General features: G+C 43.2%; 1 protein-coding gene across 1 annotated transcript in view; it reads left to right on the forward strand.

The window, feature by feature from the left end:
- The first annotated feature begins 6,951 nt into the window (after nucleotides 1-6,951).
- Nucleotides 6,952-24,993, forward strand: part of ANKH (ANKH inorganic pyrophosphate transport regulator) — a 106,821-nt gene continuing 88,779 nt past the window's right edge. Inside the window, exon 1 of the mRNA XM_033051917.2 lies at nucleotides 6,952-7,514. Coding sequence (XP_032907808.1) covers nucleotides 7,419-7,514 — 96 coding nt within the window. The 5' untranslated portion in view covers nucleotides 6,952-7,418. The remainder of the gene's footprint in view (nucleotides 7,515-24,993) is intronic.

The raw sequence follows: 24,993 nt of genomic DNA on the forward strand, positions 1-24,993 counted from the left end.
TTTTGTAACTTAACTCAAAATATTTAGTTTTCCTTGTCCTAGGAAGAATGTGAATCCTATCAATGAAATATCCAGAATGGAAGGCGGAGGGGTTTTGAGAGAATCCTGCCTAAGATACTTCATGTCCACATGCAAATGACATCTAGTATTGTGCCTAGTTTCTTTTGTCTCTTCATAATACTATTTTGAAACTAGAGAAAAAATTGACAGCAAACTGATGGGAGAAGGGAAAATGTCAATAGCTGTGTCATTCATTATCCTTCATGAAACAAAAGACTTCTATACTCCTTTAACAGGTTTACATGTACTCTCATAGCAGACTTGAAGTGCAAGAAAGTACTTGAACATTATACAAATCTCAAACTCATCTTTAGATCATAGATTCAAAGAATCACAGAATGGTTTGGGTTGGAAGAGACCTTTACAGCTCACCTAGTCCAGCCCCCCTGCAATGAGCAGGGACATCTCCAACAAGATCAGGTTGCTCAGAGCCCCATCTGGCCTGACCATGAATAGTGGGAAAGGCTGCATCTACCACCTCTCTGGGGAATCTGCTCCAGTGTTTTATCACCCTCATTGTAAAAACATTATTCCTTATATCTAATCTAAATTGACCCTCTTGTAGTTTAAAACTAATACCCATTGTATTATCGCACTTGATGAATACAGAATTTATCACTGGAGGACTTCTACTGAAATTTATATTCAGGAAATACTGGCTTTAGGCATGCACTTACTATAGCATTTTTGGTCCTACATGGACTAATAAATAATGCTCACGCATTTGCATATTACTGGATTCTCACAAATACATTGATTATTCATTAGTTTACTAAACGTTCCGTATAGGCTATTTTATGGTTTTCTGCGGTAACATAGAAGCCATCTTTGGCAAGACATATTCACAATGGACTGAGGCACTTCTAAATAAAACTGGAGATGGTGAAATACTGCAAGCTTATAAGTGCATATTTTCAAAACGTTTCAAAATATTCTCAACAATTAATCTTACAACTGAGCTCTACATAAAAGAACATTGAACACAAAACTTTAGAATGCAAAATCACCACCTCCTCTCACAAGTTTTAGTTAAATGGCATTCAACTGCATCAATAATCTCTAAACAGCTCAAATCCAGTATAGATTACTGTTTTAATACAACACAAAGCCATAAAGGTTAACTATTGCAACAGTATGTTGTTGGTAGCATTGTGTGTTATTAAAGTTCAAAAAGAGTACAGCAAGTGATATTAAATGCAGACGTTTCAGTGAGAATCAAACAGGCTGCAAAAAGTACATCCTAATGTTTGAAGCAAAGATGCCAAATGTAAATTTAAAAATGGGTTCTGAATCCCAGGCAAATCCACATTAATACATTTTCATTTATTAACTAGAAATAAGTTCCATAAAATATTTTAAATTATTAACTACATTTCTTTTCCAAATGTTTGAATCCCCAAGTTATAATCATTAAATAAACTGTAATTTAGAAATTAGGCAAGGTAAAAACCTACACAAAACACAGAAAAACCCCTTTGTTTAAGGATTTGATTTCTCCCATGTTGAAAAAATGCAACATTTGTACATACTTGCTTTGACAAGGAGGTTTCTCTCCCTCTGATCATGAAACAGTGCTAGAACCTCAGGTCTGATGTGACCACAATGCAATTCCATCTATAGCACACAAGGTTTATGAGAGACAGAAATCTTTAACTTGGGTAGCACTCGGTCCAGTTAGCCTTCTGCAATAACACATTTACATCAATGCCACTCCAACACTGAGGAAGGAGCTGTTTGGATTAGTCAGCTAAGAAATGGCACAGCATCGTTGCCTTAGTGAGCAGGGCTGCAGCTGGGCATCCCTGAGCATCCCCATCGGCAGCTTGAGCCCAGCTACTCCCACCAACTCTCTTGTGTCAGAGCTGCTGCAGAGTCACATGCCCCAGGTTGAATCAGAAGACACGATTTTGGACTGAGAACACAAACCCAAAGAACAAAGAACACTATTAAAGCCAGTGCTACTAGATGCATACAGCTGGGATTACCCCAGGCCATGAGCCTGAGCAAGCCATGGAATAGTCATCACTGTGAAGATGGGGGACACAGAGCCAACACTCACAGGTGCCCTGTTAGAGAAGGCACGTTCTGGACGAATCCTCCATTGCAGGTCACCAGAGACAGCACTTTGAGTCTCATCTGAAAAATAAATCAGGCACTTCTGAGCAGCCCAGGTTTCGTTGTGCTACTGAAACCCAACATAATTTTTATCTTGGTCTACCAAACATGAATAGGAAGCTTCTTCTGCTTCATCAACTGGGAAACAATTTTGCCTGAAGCTGCTGCCAGGGCACTTGTGCCAGCCAAAAAAGAAAGACATGGGTTTCCTGCAGGGGCACCGTCCTTATCATCTAACTGGACAAGCCACCTGCGTCCAGAGCAGACTGGTCTCAGGGAAGTGGCATAGGTTAGCAGTAAAGACCATTTTTATTCTTCACACAGAGATGCAGCTAAATCAGAACTGTATTAGTCACACACTTGTCTCACTGACAAACCAATTCCTTTGGCTGTTTTCTCATCTTTGCATTCAACCTTACCAATTCACAGAATAAAATGCTACATAAATATTCAGTTTTTTCCTGCAGCATTTCTGTAGTCTTTCCAATCATGAACTGCAACAGCCTAGAAGTCATGGCCAGGCGCCCAACCCAAGAACCTAGTGTCCCTTGATCCTAAGGCTGATGCAGAAGGAGTGAGACAAGGAGAGTTCCACTAACCCTTTGAGGTAAAGGCCTTCTGCACAATTCGCAGTGTCTGTAGGTCAGGCTTTGCTGACCCCTGGTAAGAGGAAGTGCTGTGCCTCTAGCACTCCTTTCTCCTTGCAGGACAAGAGGCTGAGCATTTCACTAGAAACAGGCTTTCTGCAGAACTCAGGTTCAGGGAAAGAAGGGGATCTTCAAGTGACTCCTGAAGATTACTTACAACTGCATGTCTGGTCAGCCCCCAGAAAAATTAGTGTGTACAAGATTGTTTTTAGCCCTCAACACTAAATGAGAAAGAGTTTTTTTCCATTTTATGCACAAGACTCACATTCTGAGCTTTCCTTCAGTAACATTCAGTCATAGTTTGACAAGATTTTTAAGTGACTATCTTATTGTTTTAATTACTGTGGTGTAACTAGCTGAAAATATGCATCAGACTCAGTTCTAACTGAAAAGTTAAATTTGCAAGAGGCAGCTGTCACTGGAGGAGGAATAATTCAAGACAGAAGCAGAATATGACTGCAGCGATGTCCTTCCACTTTATCTGATAACAGATAGGAAAAGACAGTCATCACTTGCTCTCTCCAAGCCCAAGGCCATTCAGAGACCACAATCACTGGCAATTCTTGAGGCTGGAAATCCAGCTCATTTGTCCTCTTACGGGACGACTGACTAACAAATTGTGTTATCTGCTGGTTTGAGTTTCCTATACAATGAATGATTTTAAATCACCAGATCATAAGAAAAAAAATCCTATGTAGAAGAAAAGGTTTGAAAGAGACCCAGTAGCTCCAAAAAGCAGGAGTACAGCTAAACAGTCAACTAGAGATGGAAAGGCCAAGCACAGTGATTTAAAAAACAAACCTAAGACCTGTAGCCTCAGCAAGGAAAAGAGAGGCACCATTCTGAAGCAAGGCAATACCATAGCAGGGTCCTTTCAAGATTCCCATCATGTTTTTGTGATAAGAGGCCTCCTTTAAGCTCAGGACAGGACTGGGACTCTAATAAAGCTCATGTGCTGATCTACCTGTTGGATTTCTGACTGTGTGAGTAAAAGTAATCTGCAGTGTCCTGATTCAGTCTGCTACTGGGGACACCTTCAGACTTTGCCTCCGTTGCTTAAGCAGCAATTACAAACACATTTCATTACCAGGCACAGGGGAGTTTTGTGATATCTTTCATCATTTATACACTGTAATACATTGCAGCACTGTACTCTATTCACATGGGCTTCTCCAGTGAGATGGCTCCATTTGGGATACTCCCAGACCAGATGATTTTTCTATAAAAAACAGTGAGATTATGGCTAATTACTTCCTGCTGTCCTCTCTGTCTTTTTTATTCCATTAAACAAACAGACAGTGTTTGGTATATGAGTAAGAAATGTAGTGTAACAGAAAATATGTTAGAAAGGAAATTATTACTAATCACTGCTTTTTGCCCAATACAGCAAAAATTACCTATTTCCTCAGCTCATCAGTTGAGCAAACTATTGAATTCAAGGTGTGAGAAACCAACCTTGTTCTTTGGTTGCAAACACAATTTTGTTTCTACAATGAATCCAAGGAGCAAATATGACCTGGGCTGAAAGCACACAAAAACTACAGCCAGTCCAGAAAAAGAAGACATGAATGGGAAGCAGAGAGAGAAACCTACAACATTGTCTGAGAGTTTATTAAGCAGGTTTAATGATTTTAAAATATAGAACTCAAGAAAGCATCAGGTTAACACTTGCCCAGGACATTCCAGTACCTATGAGGAAGTAAAATGTAAAACTGTTCTTAAAATAAAACTGTACTGCTTTGAGCCACAGGAAGTTAACCACAGCCCTCAAGTGACTGATCAGATGGAAATTAAAGATGTAAGGGGCAGGATTCATTATCTGGCAGAATAAAGAAGTATCTACTACTTTATGAACACATTAAAAAAACCCCAAATGGGTACAATTTTCTTATACTACATTAAACTATGTGGGTTTCTCAGTATTTCCAGGACTGAACACAACTTTTGGACAAATAATCACTATGAGACACACAGTGTTCAAACATTTTGATTCAAGAAGTTTTAATTTTGAGGTGGCTTGTTTTTGCCAGGAATTGGAGGAGGTAGTTCTCAAACATCAACTCATCTGGAATTTTCAAATGGCAAGTTAAAATTATATATTTACAAGTGGCTTTGGGGATTCCCTTTTACTCTTCTGACTCAAAACCAGCACTAAAGGTTTCTTTCCCTTAAATAATCTCTCTAGACTGAAACAAAAGAGAAATACTTTGCAAAGAAAGCATTTTAAAATATGGAGTTTAAAAAATATTCTTCCATAATTTATCTACAAGTTGTTCTCAGACCCATGGCAGGAAAGAATGAGCTCAATGCCAATAAAATCTAGTCCTGACAGGAAGAAATTAGTTACTGGCAATACAGTTATCTAAAGTCATAGGCATTCTCAGGAAGAAAGAATGTAATATTGAATTAATGCTTCAATATATATCCAGCCTCAAGTTCAAAAAGCACAAGGCTCGCTTCAAAGAAAAGGACCTGCAACTTACACTTAAGTGTACACAAAGGCTATGCCTAAATTGGCAGGGAATTCAGCTCAATGCAAGTAAACAAGTAAAACAAGGCAGCTGGCGTAAGGCCCCTGCATGTCTAAGAGTTTCTACTTCAAGTCCAGCTTCAGTCAGGTTGGCTGGAGATTGAATGTTCCCTCTCACTGGACATGGTTCGAAGATGTCCGATGGCTGAACCAGTGGTCCATCTGGAGATGATTAGCTCTCCCTTAGGATGATGAAGACTTGGTGCTGTTAATCCAAAGACACTCTTAGGCAATCACAAATTCTGCTTCCCTCTTCTCAGTTAATGGTCCCCTCCTGTTTTTCTCTGCTTCACTCCAGGACACCATGCCTGTGGCATTGTAAGTGATGTACAGGATGAAGGCAGGTTTGCTCTCTTGTAAGCATTTGAGTTTGCTCCTCTATGCTCACAACGATGGCTGCTCCAGCTCAAGGGGTGCTAGCTGAGACAAACTCCAGCTGTAGGAGGAAAAAACTTCCAGCACAACTGGGGCTGACTTTGCCAAAACACCTCAGGAGTCAGGGGCTCCTTCACTCCAGCCCCATCCCACAGACTGTCATCTGCCTGCCAGGGATTCCCAGAGCTCCCCACCATTGACTCTCCAAATACGTGGAATGGTGCTTAGTCACAGGAATATTTACTACTGTTCTTTGGGAGACGGAGGCTTTGCAGCACTCCTCTGCTGGCCACTGCTTCTCTGAGGATCAGATACAGGTATCTGACTCCTCATAGGGCTCCCAAATATTTGCCAACTCTCCTTGAAGGGGGCAAAGTGAAGATAATACCATAAACCTAAATGCCCCAGCGAAACGCAATTACAATTAAACCTTGAAACCGTCCTGCAATTTTGAAAACGCTGAGAAACTTCGGTAAGTTGTTCAGAAAGGGGGTGCCTTCTCGTCCTGCTCCCACCCTTAGCCTGGCAAAACCTCGTCGGCTTGCCACGGCCTCGGCTCAGGAGGAGCCAGAGCCCCAGCCAGCGAGGGCCCTCCTGCAAGCACATTCCTGGCCCAGAGCTCGGGCAGAGATCTTGAAAGATGATGTTACACTGCCAAACGTTCAATATTTATTTATTTCATGTTTTTGACCAGAAAAGCTGGTTGACGCTTCGTTCAGGAGCCCCACCTCTCCTACAGCTGCACCAGTGTCCGAGGCCGAAGCCCACGCCAGGGAGCGCCTTGCCTTGCCCCTGGCTGCACGGGGAGGGCGCCGGGCGGGCCGATGGGGGAAGCCCAGGACACCCATCGGGACCCGGCGGGGTGAAGGGGAGCGGACAGGTGCCGAGCCCGCCCGGGCCGGGGGCGCAGCGCGGCCGCTCCGGCGTCGGGAGGAGCCGCTCGGTGCCGCTCTTTCCCCCGCCGCCGCCCGTCCGCGAGCGTGTGTCAAACCCACGTGTTCCGCCAGCCCGCGCAGCCCGGAGCAGCGCCCCGCGGCCGGGCCCCGCACGGCCCCGCACGGGCAGCTCCGCCGGCGGCCGCCACGCACCGCGGCCTGCGCCTTCCCCGCGGCGGCGGCGGCGGGGAGGAGAAGGAGGAGGAGGAGGAGGGAGGAGGGCGGTGTTTTCCTGCGCGGCGCCGCGGCCGTCGCCCCGCCGCCGGCGAGCGTCAGGCGCGGGGGGGCCCGGCCCGGCCCTTCCCCTGGCCCCCGCGCCCCGAGGATGGCAGCGCTGCCCGCACGAGTGGCTGGCGGCGGTGTCCCTCCTCTTTTTTTTTCCGGCAGCGGCGGTGGCGGCGGCAGCAGCGGCGGCAGATCATTGTTGTGTGGGAGGAGGGCGGCGGGGATGGACTTGATCTCTCGGGTCTCCTGCTAAGGCGGCAGCACAGCGCGCCCCGCCGCCCAGCCAGCGCCGCGCCGGGCAGGGAGGGACCGGCCCGGCCCCCCTCCCGCTCTCCGGCTCTTTATTTTTAGGGGGCTCTGCTGCTCCTCTCCCTCTCCCTTATCTCCCCCCCACCCCCTCCCCGCCCGCACACACGCACAGGGACACGCACGCACCCTCCTCCGGTGCCCTTTCATCCTTCCCCCCCTCCGTCCTCCCGCGCCGTCTCCTGCCGCGGCAGATGCGCCGCGGGTCACCGCGCAGCTGGGACTATGGTGAAATTTCCAGCGCTCACTAACTACTGGCCCCTGATCCGGTTCCTGGTCCCTCTCGGCATCACCAACATCGCCATCGACTTCGGGGAGCAGGTAAGGCAGCGTGTCTCCGGGGAGCGACCCTCTCCCTCCCGGCCGCCCGCCCGCAGCGCCGGGCCGGCGCGGTCGGCGCCTCTGCCGGGAAGGGAAGGGACGGAGAACCGAGCCGAGCCGTGCCGCGCCGTCCTGCCCCGGCTCATCGCGCCGGGCGGGGACTGCGGCCTCTGCACCGGTGGGGGCACGGGCGGTCGGTGCCGGCGTGCCTGACCCGGCAGCTCCCGACAGCACGGGCTGCGCCGCACCCCCAGGAGATGCCCGCGGAAGGACGGCAGGCTGTGGGTTGTTTTGGGGATTTTTTCCCCTCATATGTCAGGATTATATAATCTGAAATTACATAATGCATGGTCCGGGGGCTGGCAGTGGTTTGTCCCCGCGCTGACACGGCCGCTCAGGTGCAGCAGCCCCTAGCGCAGTGCAGCGCGGCTCGGCGGCGGCTGGAGCGGGGCGGGCGACCCGGCTGCTGCCGCCCGCTGCCAAAGGGAGCCGCGGCCCCTCCGCCCCGCGCCGCTGCCGCTGCCGCAGCGGTTCGGCCCCGCCGCCGGGAGCCCCCGCCCGGCATCGCGACAGGAGCGCGGCATCCTTCGGGGAGCCGCTCCGCACCCCCGCGGGGACGGGGAGGTTTCCCGACGGGGCTCCGGGCAGGTGAACCTCCCTCCGGCTGCACCCCTGGCCCCGCCGATGCTCTGGGAGCCTCAGCACTGCTGCGGTTCTGTGGCAGTATTGGTGACCTGAGGCTGTCCCCTGGCATGGGCACCGAGCAAATAGCCCGGTGTATCCGATCCCGCCGTCAGCCTGTCTCGCTCACACACAGCCATCCCAGTTCGTCCTCCCAATCCCCGCTTGCTGCGTTTGCACCGAGAACATATTCAGTGCTTGACGTGCCCACTCCTCTGCCCGAGCTAGTGCTCGTTTGCCCCTGCACTGGGGTGTGGGGGAATCTCTGCTCTCGCGTTTCGGTATTTATGACAATCCAGGCCCTGTCTTGTGTTAGGCTGCACTATATGGGACCTGTCATTACATTTCTAGTAGGATGGTATACATTGCTACTTACTCTCAAATGTTAAACTGGGCAACCATGGTAGGTACTGCACCCCAAATAGCTTTATCCTTGTCCTAAGTCACTAACTTTGGCTAAGAATAGACATTTGCTCCTGTGCTTCTTGAACAAAGATACTAGAAAATTAGTGGGTACTTTCAAGCATTTGTAAAGAAGAAAGTGAAAGGAAAAATACTATAGTGGGAAAAAATAGCTGATATTAATCATATGTTTGTCATGGCTGTGTCAATCGTGTTTTGATTCCTAGTCCTTTGAATAAACCGTAATACTAAAAAATACAATTCCATCTTTGACTACCAACTACATGCTTTCCTACTAAGTCAGTCTTCTTTAAAACACACTGGGGGCATGGGGGAGAGGGAAGGGAAGTCTAAATGTAGAAATGACATAGGAAAAGGAGATTTAAATGCTAATAACTATGCCATGTTAATTACATACAGTAGAAGTTAAATTGAAAGCAGTGCACTCAGCAAACTGAGTATGACAGGTGCATTCATACAGTTTGCTTCGTACAAGGTCAGCTCAATTCAAGGTAAATGTCAGCCTATTAAAAAAACAACCCCATGGCTTCAGTGTGCTCTGAACCAAGATTTCAAAAATTTGCAAGTAATTTTATAAGTGAGGGTCCTTCTTTCTGGCTGGGTACCGGTGACAAAAGAGGGATGTTAATCTGTGAATGATACATGTAAACACTTAAACAACTTTGACAAGTGTTAGGGACAAAAATATCGTAGAAAATGTGTTTTGTTTGATAGCCGAGTCATAGGATTGGCCTTTCAGGAGAGTTGGGTCTTGTCTCAGATGGCTGCCTGGGGAGATACTTAATTGAAAAGGGAAAAATCCAACCTGCTAGAACTCTAGCTTCTTTTAGGAGCAGAAACTGGAAAGATAGTTTTTGTATCAGCCTTACCTACATGGAAATCAGGAAACAGAACCAGGGACAAAGCTACTTCAGGTCTGAAGGGTTCCTCTTACAGACAAAAGGACAGTGATTTTATTTGCCTCTATGTAATATATGAAGTTACTTTTTGCACTTGTTCGGCGTTACTGTTGGACTTTGGAGGCTGAAAGTGCATTGACTTGCTGAGCCGGTCACCTTTCTGCTTTACATTTTCAAAAATTGTAATAATTTTAATGTGAGGGATGAATGGAAACATACAACACAAAAAAATGGGTTTGCCAACAGGTAACTCTGCAAAGGCTGCAGTACCCCCTCCTGTAAATGTATCCTGCAGATAACGCAGAATGCTAAGAATGATAACGGAAGTAAAATTTGCATGAAGGAATATTACTTGTTCTGGATGATACTGTAAAAGAGACAGGAGAACTGCAGGTCAGAACTAAGAGATGACTGTAAAAAAATTAAAGAGAGAATGGACCTTGCCTGACCAGGGAAGAAGGGATGTGTAAGAAATGCTCTAAGTCATAAACCCTTTTGATGCATAGTATTCATACATTGCTCCCTCAAGTGGGGAGAATATTTGGAAGAGTGTTCAAAGCAGAGCCTTCTTAGCTAAACCTTATACTGTTAGATACCTCAGACTGAAAAGTGAGAAACAGAATGATATCTTTTTTTCCTATTAGCTTGAGAGGCTTTTCTAGTCAATAGCAAACATCACTAGAAAATTACCAGATCCTTGGTATGCAGCTGCTTCTAGGTTTCTTGCTACATTAAAGGAAATTTACAGTAAAGCTGAAGACTGTTTGCAGAACATAGGTTAAGGCTGTCACCATTGCCCCATATAAGATGCTTGGTATGGCAAGTCTGTTTAGTTTACAGGAAGTAAAAACTGCTGGTGCAGTGCTTAAGAACTAATGAGCTCAGCTCCTGAAGTCACTTCCAGAACCACTACAGCCAGTGAAGAGCCTCCTGTTGATCCTGGACTCTAATCCAACAATGCCTTCGGACAAGGCTGTATTACAGAGTTACTCCAATCTAGTGAACTGACCTCATTTCTTCACCTCATAAAGTCTCTCAGACAAATACTTGATTTTTCTCCCTCTACTAAAAAAGGTAGTCCTGATGCATGACCAGGTAAATTACCAGAGTGTTAGAGAGATAAACAATTTCTAACTTACTTTCGTGGTTTCCTTCTGCAACCCATTTCCAGTTTATTTACAGTGCTACGCAGCTTTTATGAAATTAAATACTATATACCTTTCTTTCTAAGAGTATGGCCTTCAGGAAAATAATCCCAAATATTTCGGCTAAATGTTCCTTCTCCACTCAAATCTGTCAGTGTCAGTAATGTGTGTGTTCATTTGCATGCATCTACATCTATTTTTTTCTCCAGGTATGTGCATGCACACACAAATATACATAACAGAGCAATTTCATCCCAACAACTTAACACTACCAGAAGAGAAATGGTCTATTTTATTCTGCCATTGAGTGGAGCTTTCAACTCTCAACATCTTACCCTGAGATTCACAGTAATTACTGCTGTACGTAGAGCTCAGTCGTTGGAGAGCAAAGTTTGCATTAAATATTCTGGTTCCCTTGAAAAATGTTGGATGTACTTGCTTAGAAATAAATAAATGCCTCCCATATGATGGAGGGCAGCACAACCTCAGACAACTTAACCAGCAAATAACAGCATTGCTACCCTGTGGGCTCAAAACTCCATCACTGCCCACATCAGTTTTCCTTTTAACATAGTTCCAAAACTGCTTACATATATTCTGGTGGCCTGACTTGTAACGTAAGTGTGCGCTTGCGTCAGCATTTTTACAAAGGGGGAAAGCTGAGGTGTGCATGAATTCACTAACTTTGTCAGAAGTGCGGACTCAACCCTAGGCAGCACTAAATACAGTTTGCAAGTGTGGCTGGTAACTCTCTCTGGTGCTCATGGGGTGGCAAAGGCCTGGCAGGCAGCAGCATTTCCACCTCAATGCCTGTTTGCAGTAGTCCTTAATTATCAATGGGATCACTGGGAGGGTTTTTTGTTTGGGGTTTTTTTAACTTTGTCACTATCATGTAGCCAGCCCCGGATCATTAGATTGTGACGCTGTCAGTAGCTGTTGGCTGGGCAGTTCGGTGTGCCAGCATAACTTAGATATGCAGACACGGTGTCCAGTGGCTTGTGGGCCTTTGGAAACTAAAACCAAGCAGGCACAGCTCTGCTGCTACTTTCTCTGAAGGTCACTCAAGTGCTCTCGTCCCTGCCAAGAATTTGCCATACATTGCCCAGGTAGTGTTTGACATCCAACAGACGAGCCATAAGGGAAATTCTAAGTGTTCTGGATTCCAAATTATTTTGCAGTAATTTTTGCGTTTTTTTCCTTATATTTGATTGCGGGGTTTTGGCTTGGTTTTTTTTTTTTTTACTTAAAAAAAGAAAGTTGCCAGAAAAGGAGAACAAGTCATGAATAATGTATCAAAAAGAATTAGTGAGCTTATTGTCTGCCCATGCCATTTGCAAACTTGGTAGGGGGTTAAACATTTTGATTAATGCCTTATGAAGCTTGGTTTTGGGGTAAGCATTATTGTCTGGACATTCAAAACAAGTAATGGGAGAGTTCACATTCCCAGCTGTTCACCAGGGATTTGTGCCAAGTTGTGTAACCTTTCCATGGCACAGTTTCCCTGCCTTTGAAGTGTGCCTAGACACCTACCTGTATGTAGATATAATGAAAATTCATGTGTCAGAAGCACTCTGAGATCAGAGGTGATGTATGAGTGCAAAGTACTCCTGTTATTGATGTTGTAACAGGTCAGGGACTCGTTTAAATTGTGTAGGACTTCAGTACCATATAAACATGAAAGCTAACCATGTCCTGTAATTGGTGTACAACATGACTGTATGTTATTACCACAACTGCATTACTAATGATGGAAATGTCCTATTTATTTTAAATGAATATGAGCTACACATAATTTTAAATTAAATTTAGATTAAATCATGTTGAAGAAGAAACATATGCAGAGTATACGATCAACAGAATTTTTTTGTTGCTGTTATTATTTTCTATGGCATTGTTTTGAAGTAGTTTCTTTTGCAGAATTCACAAGCCAAATAGCCAGAAAAATAGCTAGGAATGACTATTGAAATATATCTAACTTTCCTGTTTAGAATGAGCAAATCCTAGTGAGACCTTTTCTGAAGGATTAAAAACCAACCCCCACACACCTGAAGTAGTAACTTTCAGGATATATATCTCAGTGCTGTCTCCAGAGACTTTTTTGTAAGCAGTGCAGCTTCACTTCCCCATGTGTGCCAGCCTGAGTGCTCCAGCCCTGACTCCTAAATGGTCATCTGCCAAGCACTGGGGATTTTCACACCAGAGCTAGGTGGGCTCTAGACCATGTGGACAGCTCTTGAGACTGCGCAAGTAATTAATTAGGCTTATAAGTCTATGTTAGTGCAGCAGGTGTTGCACACCAGGCATTGCGTTCACCACTCATGCAGAGCATTTTTTGCTGGCATTTCACAGCAAGCAGTGCATGCTGAGATCTGGGAAGAAGTCAAAGATCTCATAAAACATTTGCAGATAAAAACCAAATCTCAACAAAGTGCTAATGTTCTTAAAGGTGACAAAGACTTACTCCTGGCAGCTAAACCAATATCTATTTGCATTTTATAGCATGCAGGGTACAAAGTAAACAGGTTAGGAAGAGCACTGGATCTATCACCACTGGAGATTTCACATGGTACTAGAAATTATGAGAGTGAACCTGCACTGTTAATGAGGTGTCCATTCCCTGCAGTGCTCCATGTTGCCATAGTGTAAAATACATAATCTTGAGCTAGGGCCTGTTTTGTGTCATTTGTCAATACCTTCCCATTTTTTATCCTGCTCTCTCCTTCCTTCCTTCACAAAACCATCCAGTTCCCTGCCTCCCACCTTCCATGGCTGTGTCAGCTCAGCTCTAAGGGCTTCTCTGGATTTTCTTATGCTTCACTGTTAAGAACAGGCAGGTTTTGTACTTGATGATAACCATTGAGCATGTCTGAAGGACTTTGCTATCTATAGAGCTGTAGAGAGAGCTTATTTCCAGGACAGGTTGGAAGGAGGTGGGGGAAACAATTTCCATGCAGCACCAACAAGCCACTTTTTCATGACGTAATTTAATTAATCTCAAAACTGTAAATTCAGATGATATTTTCCCAGCACGTTGCTGGAAAATAAAACTTTGAGGTCTGTGGGGTGGAAATGATTCTCCCTACCAGAAAACTGATTCATGCAGTGGGAGACAAGGAACATTTACAGCTTTGCCACGTAGTCCCCTCTAGAATGGAGGGCCCTCACTGGAGATGCTCCAGTCATAAAATCACTGGATATCTACTGAAAAAGGTACATGGGCTAACCAAATAATTCTCATGCTTATTTCAGAGATAGGGAAATTGGTTCTCCTCCCTATGGCAATGAAAATCGAAAAGACTAAGATAGCATCAGGAATTGAATCAGGAGTTGAAAATACCCCAAGTCCAATTTTAAAACATGGGTTCAAAACTGGAATTTCAAAAGGGGTTGGAACCACTGTATTCTGCATCATGTTGAGAAATCCCTGAAGTAAAACTTTTGGTTGTGAACTGACCATTTGCTTTATTTTGGGGCTTTTCTTGTTTTTTTCTTTTTGCTGCCTTTTTCCAAAACCAAGAAAGCAGATTTCTCTTCACATTTACTTTGGTCTGAACTGATTTCTTTTTAATCATTGCTCATTTTGCTGCTGCCTGAAGACTTTGGTTATATACAAAAGCTTATATGACATGACCAATATTATGACTAAAGTGTCTTTTTATATTTAAAGAAGGCGTGCACTCAAGGGTCCAGACCTGAAAGTGCAGATTCTATCTGTTCCTGTCTTGATCCTAGACAAGACATTTCTCCGTGTGAGTTTTGGTAGTTCTAGAATAGTGGTGTGTTTCACAAGGCAGTATATTCCTTCATATTTGTAAAACATGGATGTAAGTTGCTGTATAAATAGAAAATTTAAATATATCTGCCAGCTCATGCAGAAAACTCCATGCATAAAACTGAGCAATTCCAAACAGATTTTGCTTTGCAGCTACTTTGATAAATATGTGATTTTTTAAATAACAGATATTACTGCTGAGCTCAATTCCAGATTAAATTACATATCAGACCATGTCTCTCTAGAAAATATATGGGTAATTTATAACTATCTTTTATTTTAACGAGCTAATTTAATCAGCCATTGCTACCTCATGCTCTTTATACTTGGAAATCTATGGTTTTTGGAGTGAGGGAAACAGGAATGTTAATAAACAATTAGATCATCAGATTGCACTCCTTTCTGCTTGCTTGATTTTCTACTGACATGATATTGCTGTATCTATGGTTTTAGACACCACCACTGACTTTTCAGATGACCATTAGACAGAACACTGAAAAAGAACCACCATAAGAGGTGTAAATGGCCTGTGCACTTCAGTGTCTGAAACAGCAAAGCTCTGCAGTTTTCCCATGTCTGTCTCCTTTATGGTATCACCTCTCTTTCAGATTTTCCACAGGATGTCACTACCTTGCTATAGAGTTTTTCCACATGAGCACTTTCTCTTGATGAGTTCCCTCCCAATGTAATGCAGAATAAAAGAACCTGCGTGAAACATTAACTAGGAATAATTCCAGGTGTAAATATGGATTTTGTTCCGGAGAGGGCTGAAGTAGAGCATTGTTACTTGCAACAGCACAGTTGATTTCCACAGCCTTTGCAAGAGCATTCTAAAATAGGACAAAGGAAAAATACTGGAGAGTAAGGAGAACTTTTTTGAGAAATAAGTGCCACAAGAGTGTGAAATCTCAAGTGCTATTATAGCTATTTTCCCAGAGATGATGCAAAAAATTCCCTGTTCCTGTTTTGGCTGGAGTGTTACTGTTGGAGAAAGGGTGGTCACTGTTGCCCAACACCTCCAGTTAGCTTTACTGATGTAGTGGTTCAGCAAGAGTTTAGTTTCCAGTGTGGGAAGTGACTGCAAGACAATACTTATTCTCAAGTGTTTTGCCTCACATAGTATTTCTGCATTGTTAAGGCAGTTTTTTTCAACCCTTTTCAATTTTTACAGTCCAGAATATTTTCAGTGGAGTGCAGAGAACATTCACATGCATAGGAGCTGGAAAGCATACATTATTTTATATTTCTTTATTGCCTGTTTCCAACACCTTGTAAACATTTGTGAAGGTACAGGGTTCTGTGGGGCTGAAAGCTCACTGAACCAAAATATGTGCCAGTCTGTTTGCTACAAATACATCTGAAAGGCTTTTGGCTGGTCTGTCTTCTGGCCTTCTCACCTGTGTTTTGCACATAAATTAGTGGATGAGGTCAGATGCAGGCTGCACTTGAGCTTTAATGTGCTGGCATGATTCTCGCCCATACTGGCTGAAGAATGCAGTGGTGCCTGTCAGTCCAGACTGATTTTTTTCTTTCATCAAGTCAGATGTGCAGCTTGTGTAGGTATAAGGGGTGCAACCACGTCACCCAATTTTCTTCCCTTGTTTTTTTAAAGAGAGTGTTTGACATCTACTTTCCTGAAAATGCAGAGTTCATGTCTAGATTTTATTGGGCTCTTTTTCCTGTTCCCTCCCTACTCACCCCTCCTTCTGCTGTATACCAGTGACCAATATCTTATTTTTGTAACCTCTGTGTTAGTGTACAGTAGCTGCTGTTCTTGTAGCTATGGGTAGTTAAGGTGAGGTAGCCTCTGATCCATTCCTGGCATCTTAGCTCCTCAAGGCAAAGGCTTTCTTTGCCACAGCATACCAATTCCTAGAATTTGGCAGCCTTTGAACTCAAATCTGCTGTCCTGCAGATAGAAGACAGATACTTGAACAAGTCCGTAATTGCCATTTCCTCTGTCAGCATCTTACCGATTAAAAACCGTTTGAAAAGAAATGAATTGTTAGCAGCATTACAGGGGTGGGAAGACACTTCACATTTTTGGTTCTTTTGAGAGGGGAAAAAATGTCAGTTACACAAGAGGAAAGATTATAGAAGTGAAGCATTTATAGCTTGGATGGAGAAGGGAGTTTGATAACCATCTGCAGTTGTATGAACTGTAGTGTGGTTATGAAGGAGAGGAAAGAGGAGATGAGGTTAGGTAGGTCATTGCTGTGGAGAAAAATATGGGCAGAAGCAGTCAGAAAGATTGGGGTGGTAAACACAATTTAAACTGCAAAGATTTCCAGATGATTTTCCAATTAAAAAGCAGAAGTTTTTCCCTCTCACATTTTACTGCCTTCTAAAATGTGGCACAAAGATTGCTGACCTTTAGACAGCACTTGGTGGTGGTTGTGGTGGTGTTTTCCATAGGCTCAAATTCAGGCTACCTAGCTTGTAGAAGTATTGACTGTGAATCTTTGTCTTGTTCCTTTTAGAAGCATTCGCTGGAGGCAGCATGCCCTTTGCTACCTGAGTGAGCAATACACTGTGTTAGGGTCTCCCTGGAAGAACTGAGGGGAAAAAATCCAAACAAAATGAGCTTATCAATGTGCAGGAACCTTTCCAATAGGAGAGAAGTAGCTAAGTTGAGATGTCCTCAGTGTGGAAGTAAGGGAGATCTTAACTCTGCTTTTTAGCTGGAGGCTTGCTGAGTTTTTTAAAGGCATAAGCTGTGGTGAGACAAGTCTTGGCAAGCACAGAGGAGGTTTCAGTCCTGTGGTCCCATATGGTGTATGCTCTCAGCCCTGTACCCTTTCTTGACCTTTCTCACCTTTTCTTACTGCCTTTCCAGTTCAGTTCTTTGGGTCCTTTGCTTGGTTGTCCCATGGGTGCTGGAGTGTATTAGTAACACAGACGTCTCTGTGGCTTTGTTACCAGACTGCAGCTGCAGTGCAGCACCTCTTCCTGATTGCTACCAGAGAGCCCATCCATTTTGCCCTCATCCTGCTACTGGCTTGGGCAGTTTATTCCATTAGTCCATCCCCCTTCCTCCTCCACTGTGGCATTTTGGAGATGACTTTGAACATTAGAATTATTTGCAACCCACTCAGCCCAAGAGGCCAGCTCAGAAGATGAGTTCAAACCAGCCACCAACTCTGCCCAACAGAAGCGAAAATGCCAGGTGATGTACTTGACATCTCTGGTCATTTTTTCTCTGCACTTAGTAGCACATAACAACTGGTAATGTGAGCCTCCAAATTTAGTGTAACAGCACTGTCAGCTTCCCCTGTAGTTATGTAGGGTTATAATGATTTTGCAGTCTTAAGCATTCACTTTAAAAGAGGATGAAAATCCAAACTGCACAATATTTTTCAGCACATTAAAACACCAAAGGTAGTGGTCCACTGAAAGCTTTTTTTTGACACAGGTAAACACATTTTTCTCATGCTTCTTTAAGACACACATGCACATGTACATGGCGTGTTGTGAGCAGGAGACTGCCTTTATAGGAGAATTATACACAGAGTGGTGCTGAAGTACTGTCTTGATTACTACTGACTTGTATGCAAGACTAAATGGTCAAAGAAATAAGGAGGTAGGCTGTAACTGCTCATGTACCTGATTTGTGGCTTATAGTTTGAGCCATCTCTGGTTCCATGTTGCATGTGCAAATGCTGTTTTGTTTTTGAATCCATGGTTTTGTATATAGATTTTCAAAATGTGACCTTGAGAGCAATCCTGATCACTGCACCACTGTTCTTTATATACTTGTGGGCAGTCATTTTGCTTCAGAGTGTTTTATTTCAAAGCATGAAAGCATGACGACCTTTCAGCATTCAGAGTCTCGTTCTTATGAGCTTTCTGAGATGCAGTCAACGGTCTGCTGGTCAGGACATGCTCCAGCATTGTAAGAGTCTTGGGAAGAGCTTTCGTCAGCAGTGCCTTCTGGATCTAGTATATATGTAGTGTGGGTTTTTCTGTTAAAACTGTGCAGATGCTGGTGTTTCTCTCTTTAAGTAAATTCATAATAAATCACAGCAGGTGTCCTGCTTGGCATTTTTTCTATTCTAGGCTTGACCTGTCAGTGAGCTTTGAGTCACTGTCCAGAAGAAAAGGCCAGTGTCGTGGGCTAGCTTTTCCAAATCACAGCATGCCGTTTTTGTCAGCTGCAAGCTCCAACCACTTTGTGGGTGGTTGCATCACTGAGGAGAAAATAGCTAATGAAGGCACAATCATTGCCTCAGGACTTTGCCAAGGAAACCTCATGTGCAGTTACATTTTTGTGACTTTGAGCTCCAAAGGCTTGGTCACACTGCAGATGTGGGGTCTGTTGTATTCTGTGTGCATACAGCGATTTGAAAGGAGAAATGAGTGGTAAGAAAGGGGTTTAGATCAAGGTGACTGAAAGAAAAAAGCCTGACATCCTCGGCTTTAGAAATACCATCACATCCCAGAAGTCCTGGGTCATGAAAGCTTTCCACTGCACTAGAAGGGCTGAAATGCTTCAATCAAAGCTACTGCAGGGCCATAATTTCATCACTTATATCTTGCTGAATAACAAACTAGAAACTTTTTCCTCTGTCATTTTGCTGGAAGTCTAAAGTAGACAAAGGAGGTATGCCAGTGCAAGTTTAGCTTAATGGGAAGGCTGTCAAGTTCTGTATTGAGACCAGCATTGAGAAGAATGTTAAATCAATACTTGTCCAGCTGGTGATAAAGTATAACCTGTGCTTAACTGTAAAAATAAATAGAGGAAAAAATATGACTCACTAATATCCTTGACCTTTTTTCAAGAGAAGAGAGTAGTAGCAGCACATGAAACCATTAGATTCCCCCATTAGTTCTCTCTTGAGAACTCTGAGTATGGAGTGCTATGACAAGAAAGAAGCAAATTGGCTGGACAGGGAAGTGGTTCTGTCTGCAGGCAGAAGAACAAAGAATACTTGAGTTTGTTGTTTTGGGGTTTTTTCACTCTTAACACACTTACAGCATTAGGGAGCCCTAAGCAGTGTTCCACTTTGCTGTTGACACAGCATAGGGGTGAAGGATGCACAGAGAAGTTGGAACAATTACAAGAAAGGATTAGTAGCTGTTTTGCAAGAGGTTACTATTGCAACTTCTGGGAGTTGGTTTCAAAGGCAACTGCAAATAGGAGTGTCTCTTGTTTGCTTTCCACGAAGAATCGTGCCTCTAAAGTCTCTTGATATTTAGAATCAAATACCTCTACACATTCCTTCTTTCTGTTTCAGCCAGATAAGATTCTATAACCTCAAATCTTCTGCATATGTCCCTTTGTTTTGCAATTCCTTTGTGAAAGAAAGAAAACAACCACTGAGAAAGAGAGAAACAGGATATAAAAATAGGGAGCTGCCCTGAATTCAATTCTTTTTTTGTCTTCCACTGAATCCCTGCATGGCAGTGCAGTGATGCAGCACCATAACCAACAGTCTGACGTCTGCAGCCTGCCAAACTGAACCCTGAAGGATCAAGCATCATCAATCTCATATTTTACTGTCTGGTTTTGGCTCTTTGTTTATACATATTTATTTAAGATGGGAGATTTCTTTGGTTTCAGCCCTTGGCTGGGGGCTCCTGTGCGCTGCTCTAGTTGGTGGCCCTGGACAGCTCCTGTCCCTTCACCTTGTCATTCTGCCTCCTATTTACTGCCCTTTTTTTCAGTCCAAAGTAGTCTGTAAGCTTCAAATACCTGTGCCTCTTGTGTCTCCTCTGCTTTTCCTTTTCTCTGCCTGTCCATGGGCTGCCTCCAAGGCACATCCCATTACTGTTTGCAGACAAGCAGCCCACAGTAAGTACAGCAGTAAGGTGCCCACTGCCTGCCCCCAACAGATTCCTTCCTTTCAGACAAGAGGCCTGGCTCAGCAAAAGAAATGCTTAATTAGAAATATTATTTATGTTTGTGGGCTTTAAATGTAGGCCTCACTTCAGCTGATGTACAGGAATTTATCTCATACAGGACAGCCAGATTTCAAATGGAGAATATGAGCTTTGTAAAGCTGTGAGACTTTTATCTAGCAAAGGATCCATGCTTCCTACTTCTTCCTTCAGATATGCAGCTGTGGTACCAGGCAGCATGCTACCCAGCTGTATGTGTTCCTCCTTTCATATGCCACCATGTCAGAGCCAGGTCCAGGTCAGTCTGGTTCAGATACTTTTTCTCTAGGACTGTCATGGCACTGTGCTGGCGAGGCATGGCTGTGACTACTTCACCATTTTACCTGTGACTCCCTCTCGTCCTCATCCAGGTGGCATGTTTTAAATTCCTGCTCATCATGATGCCATGTAGGAGAAGAAGTGAAGTTTTTGTCCCTGCATGCTGATGTCTGATGACACATGATAAATGCCTGGTGTCCTCATTGGTGGCTTTTTTCAAAGTACTTACAAACCAAGGTCAGAGTGATTATTCTCACTAAGTCTTAAAGCCAATTTCTGGATCACAGACAAGAATAACATTGCCTGCATTCCCCACATACCTGTTCATCCTGTTGTTAGCTCTCATGGCTGTGGTTAGGTCTCATTGCTCCTGAAAACAGGAATGTTTTCTTACCTGCGTGGCCAGAGATAAAGCTGTTGGAGTGCTGAGAGACTCTAATCTCAGCAAAGCCCCTTTTGGATCAGAGACACTTCTGCTCTTTGGTGTATTCTTTCAAAGACAATCCTTTGAGGAAACCTGGGAGAAGCATGTCAAGCTCAATCAGTTGTACATGGGCATGATTATAAGATGCAGAGAGATCCAGATGTTGTGAAGGTGCTCACTGTAGACTTCAGACAGAAACATCTCATTGTGAACCTGTGCATCCCTTCAGGGACTTTGATGTTCATGACCACTTTTAATATGAATATTTTTAAAATGCTATATATAATTTGTCCTCAGACGTTTTCAGGGCATAACTAAACTACTAGGCTTGTTCCAAATTAGGGATAGATGGCATGAATAGCACAGACAGACCCATCATATGTTCTAAATTAAACTTATGCTGAGTCAACATTGATCTTAAGACTTTTTGAAAATCTCCCTACCTTAGAGATATTGCTGATAGTGTTGTTACAGAGATTGATAACGAAGAAAAATATAAATCAGAAGCATGGTGGACAACTGTATGATGGAAGACTCAAAAAATGCAACTAGGAGAAAGTATTCTGAATAAACAAGTTAATGAAATAACAGCTTCAGTAGCATATAGGTTTTGGCTTGCCTGGCACTCTTAAAAGTTCAAATTGCAAACCTCTAATGTTGCTGAAGCAGAGTTGTCTCCTAATTAATACAGATGGATGTTTCGCTACCTAGGCATTGCAAGCTGCCTGAAGTATAACCACAAAAGGGCTCCTTGTTTTCTTGGGCAGGGGGAAGATGAGTTATGAGGTTTACATAAAGATCAGAAGATAGAAGGTCTTGGAGGATTTATCTGATGACCTGTCCTCCAGTAGAGGTAATGCAGGCTCTTAGTGAGAGATTTCACCTGGGATATTTTGCGCAGTTTTGGTCATACATTCTTAAGGCAGGTCAGTTCAAACTTGTTCAAAAGATTAGGAGAAAGCAACTCCAGCTATTAATTTCTCCTTTTCTTTTCCCGTTATCTTATCTGTGGAGGTGAAGCTGAGAGGTTTTGGTTTCTGTAGCCCTGCAAAGAAAGGTAGAGCATGATTAAGGTGTTTGTCTGTGAGGGAGATGGGATCATGTTTTCCAATGGAAAGATGGTAGCCTACCTGCAAACAAGAGGAAATTGAGTAGCAACTTATGACTGTGAACAGACAATGAGTGCTTTTAAACTGGAAATGAGGAGGGCTCCCAGCTACCAGAAGAATGAGACTCTGGAAAGAGCAGGGTCAGGAAAGCTGAACAACTTGTTTTGAAGATTGCATTAATGAAAGTCATGCTATTGCAGGTGTGCCTGGAGCAGCACAAAGGGCTGAAGCCTACACCCCTGCAAGTAGTTTCCATTCCCTTTGTGAAGGGAAGGTAGTAAAAACTTGTTAGTATGCTGTGGTTCTAAAAGACTCGTTTTTCAATATTTCTACCTTCTTTAAAACAGGTCATTGCTTACTTGAGAGCTTCACAAACCCTGTTCTCCCATAGGAATGATATCCAAAAATGGGAAGTATCCCCTCAGCCAGGGACAGAGAGGCAGGGGGCTGCTTCTGCAGGGCTGCAATTGCTGCCTGTGCTGCTGGCACTGGTGAACAAACAGAGCTCTGTTCATTTTCTGCTCCAACAGAATGAACAGGGGGCGTGGAATGGGAAGAAGAAGGATGAGCTGGGGATGGCGGTTGTTAAATAGAATGAGAAAAGCATAATGAGAGAAGACAATGTATATTCAGTTTCATTAAAAAATTGATTCAATTATACATGTTAAAAAAATTTGGAAGGGTTTGCTAATGCCCTTTTATTGTTCACAGGATAGCTTATCTGTTCATTTTTTCTTTTTTGCATGCTAATGGTAAAACTGATCATCTTGTCATTGCCATTGACCCTTATTTAGGAAAATCTAAAAACATAAAATACCTTCCCTTTTTCTCATTGCTTGTGTCTTCTCCCAGTATTCCAAATATCAAGCTGCTGTTGTGATATGAAAATCCTTTTAAAGACAGAAGCATCCAGACTGTATTGAGAGCACTGGAAGAGACATGCTTGTCTTCTGTTGGCCACTTTGAAAGTCTCAGTCTGTGTATTTCCATCCATTTGAATTGCATTGCTTTGGTCTTTCTGAAAGCAAAGCAACCATTATTACAGTAATGAAAAAAATCTATTACAAGTTTTACAAGACACAGTACTTTCAAAAATGTGGCATTTTAGAATAAGCGTGGGCATTAAATTTGTTGGCCTCTGCATGATTAGGCTACTAAGAAGCCGTATTGGTGTTGTTCTAGTAAGTTAAAAATGTGATTTTAAAATGGGTTTTGTACTGTCACTAGAACAATGCGTGATATAAGAGCAAAGGTTGAAACATGAAAGCCTTAATTCTGTGTTTGAGAGATTCTGCATTTTCATTTGGGTGAGTTGAGGCTGAGGGAAGAGGGACTTTCATTTCACATGGGGACTTTGGGATTCTTTTTAGTTTCGCCACACACATGCAATACATACCAATACACGCAAGTGTTTGAGCACTGATGAAGCACAGTCCAGTTACTCTGCTGACAGCAAATGGAAGCAAAAGGCCAAACCATGAGGTGTGTCCTACCTGCTCTGACCTGTGGCCATCATCTGGCCCTACACCTTCTGCAGCCTTGCTGAGGATGGATAGCCAGGGAGAGGGGTAGGCAGGTTTGTCTCACTCTGTCACTGCTGTATGTGCAAAGAAGTGAATCCTCTCGCCTTTATAAAGGCTGTTGATTTTATTTTTTCTTAATCAGGGCAATGTTCACTTTTCCATAAATAAAGTGGCAGATCTATTTACTTTACACTTACATCCTGGACTCAGGAAGGTTGAAATCTCCCTGCAGCATAGCTGTTCCCTTTTCACCTCTATGATCACTCCTCATTGCTAGACTAATGCATGGGAAAATGATATCTCCCCAAATATCTTCACTCCTTGCATAATCATGATGATCCCTGTAAACAGAAGGTAGCAATGCCCTTAGAAAGTAGAAAACTGATTTTCTTTCTTCCCCAGTCTTTTTAAAAGACTGGTCTTTTTCATTCACTCTTGGTAGTAAATTAGGAATTTGCTGTATCATTGTTAACTAAGCAGAATAAAAACAGTCTGTAAATAGAAATGGCTTCAGCCTGTGCAGATAGATGTCAGCTGTTGCTCAATGTCATTATGAAACTGTAAAGTCATCAGAAATAGTCCCCACAGGGAACATGAATACTGGGTACAATGCTGGGTTTCCAAACTGAAAACAGAGAGACAGAAACCAGGGTTAAAGAAAGAAGTATCACATGGCATAAAAGCGACTCCAAAAGTTTTTTTTTGCTCACTAGAAGTGTTTGGCTGTCTGTAATATCTGATATCCACAGAAAAGATATATGAAGATCCATGACCAATAGTGCACTCTTAATCCAAGACGGCCTGTAGACTTTCCCTATGCTTCATGGGAACTTTCTCCACATTAACATTGAAGCCATGCAAAAACATACCCTTTAAAAGTGGACAGGAGGAGGAGATTTAGGAAAGGATAACTTATCTTGTTAATGACACCAATGAATAAGACACTCAAGAGAAATCCAATAGGTTTAGCAGTAAAGGTCCTGTTAGCACTGTCAAGGATGAAAAGGAAAGCCTTTAAAAGAGGCAATAAATTTGCTTTCCAACTTCTTTATCACATGTTACATAAAAAAGCCTGAGGGAACAGTATCTTACAATTGGAAAGAGTCTTCATGGCCCAAAACTCAGCCCAGATATTGGAACAAAAGCTATAGTCATCACATTTCTTTGCTTTCTGGAAAAAGAACTTATTATGTAAAAAGCAGAATAAAACTCAAGAGCCCGAGATATGCAATAAGCAAATCTCCCTTCACTCAGACAATAAAAAAACAAATCAGGAGAGAGGACTAAATGCAGGACTTCAAACAGCAGCCTGTTAACCTGTCAGACAAATGTGGGTTTGTGATGAAG

The sequence above is a fragment of the Catharus ustulatus genome, chromosome 1 (genome assembly GCF_009819885.2).
Source record: "Catharus ustulatus isolate bCatUst1 chromosome 1, bCatUst1.pri.v2, whole genome shotgun sequence".
In the NCBI taxonomy this organism is placed as follows: Eukaryota; Metazoa; Chordata; class Aves; order Passeriformes; family Turdidae; genus Catharus; species Catharus ustulatus.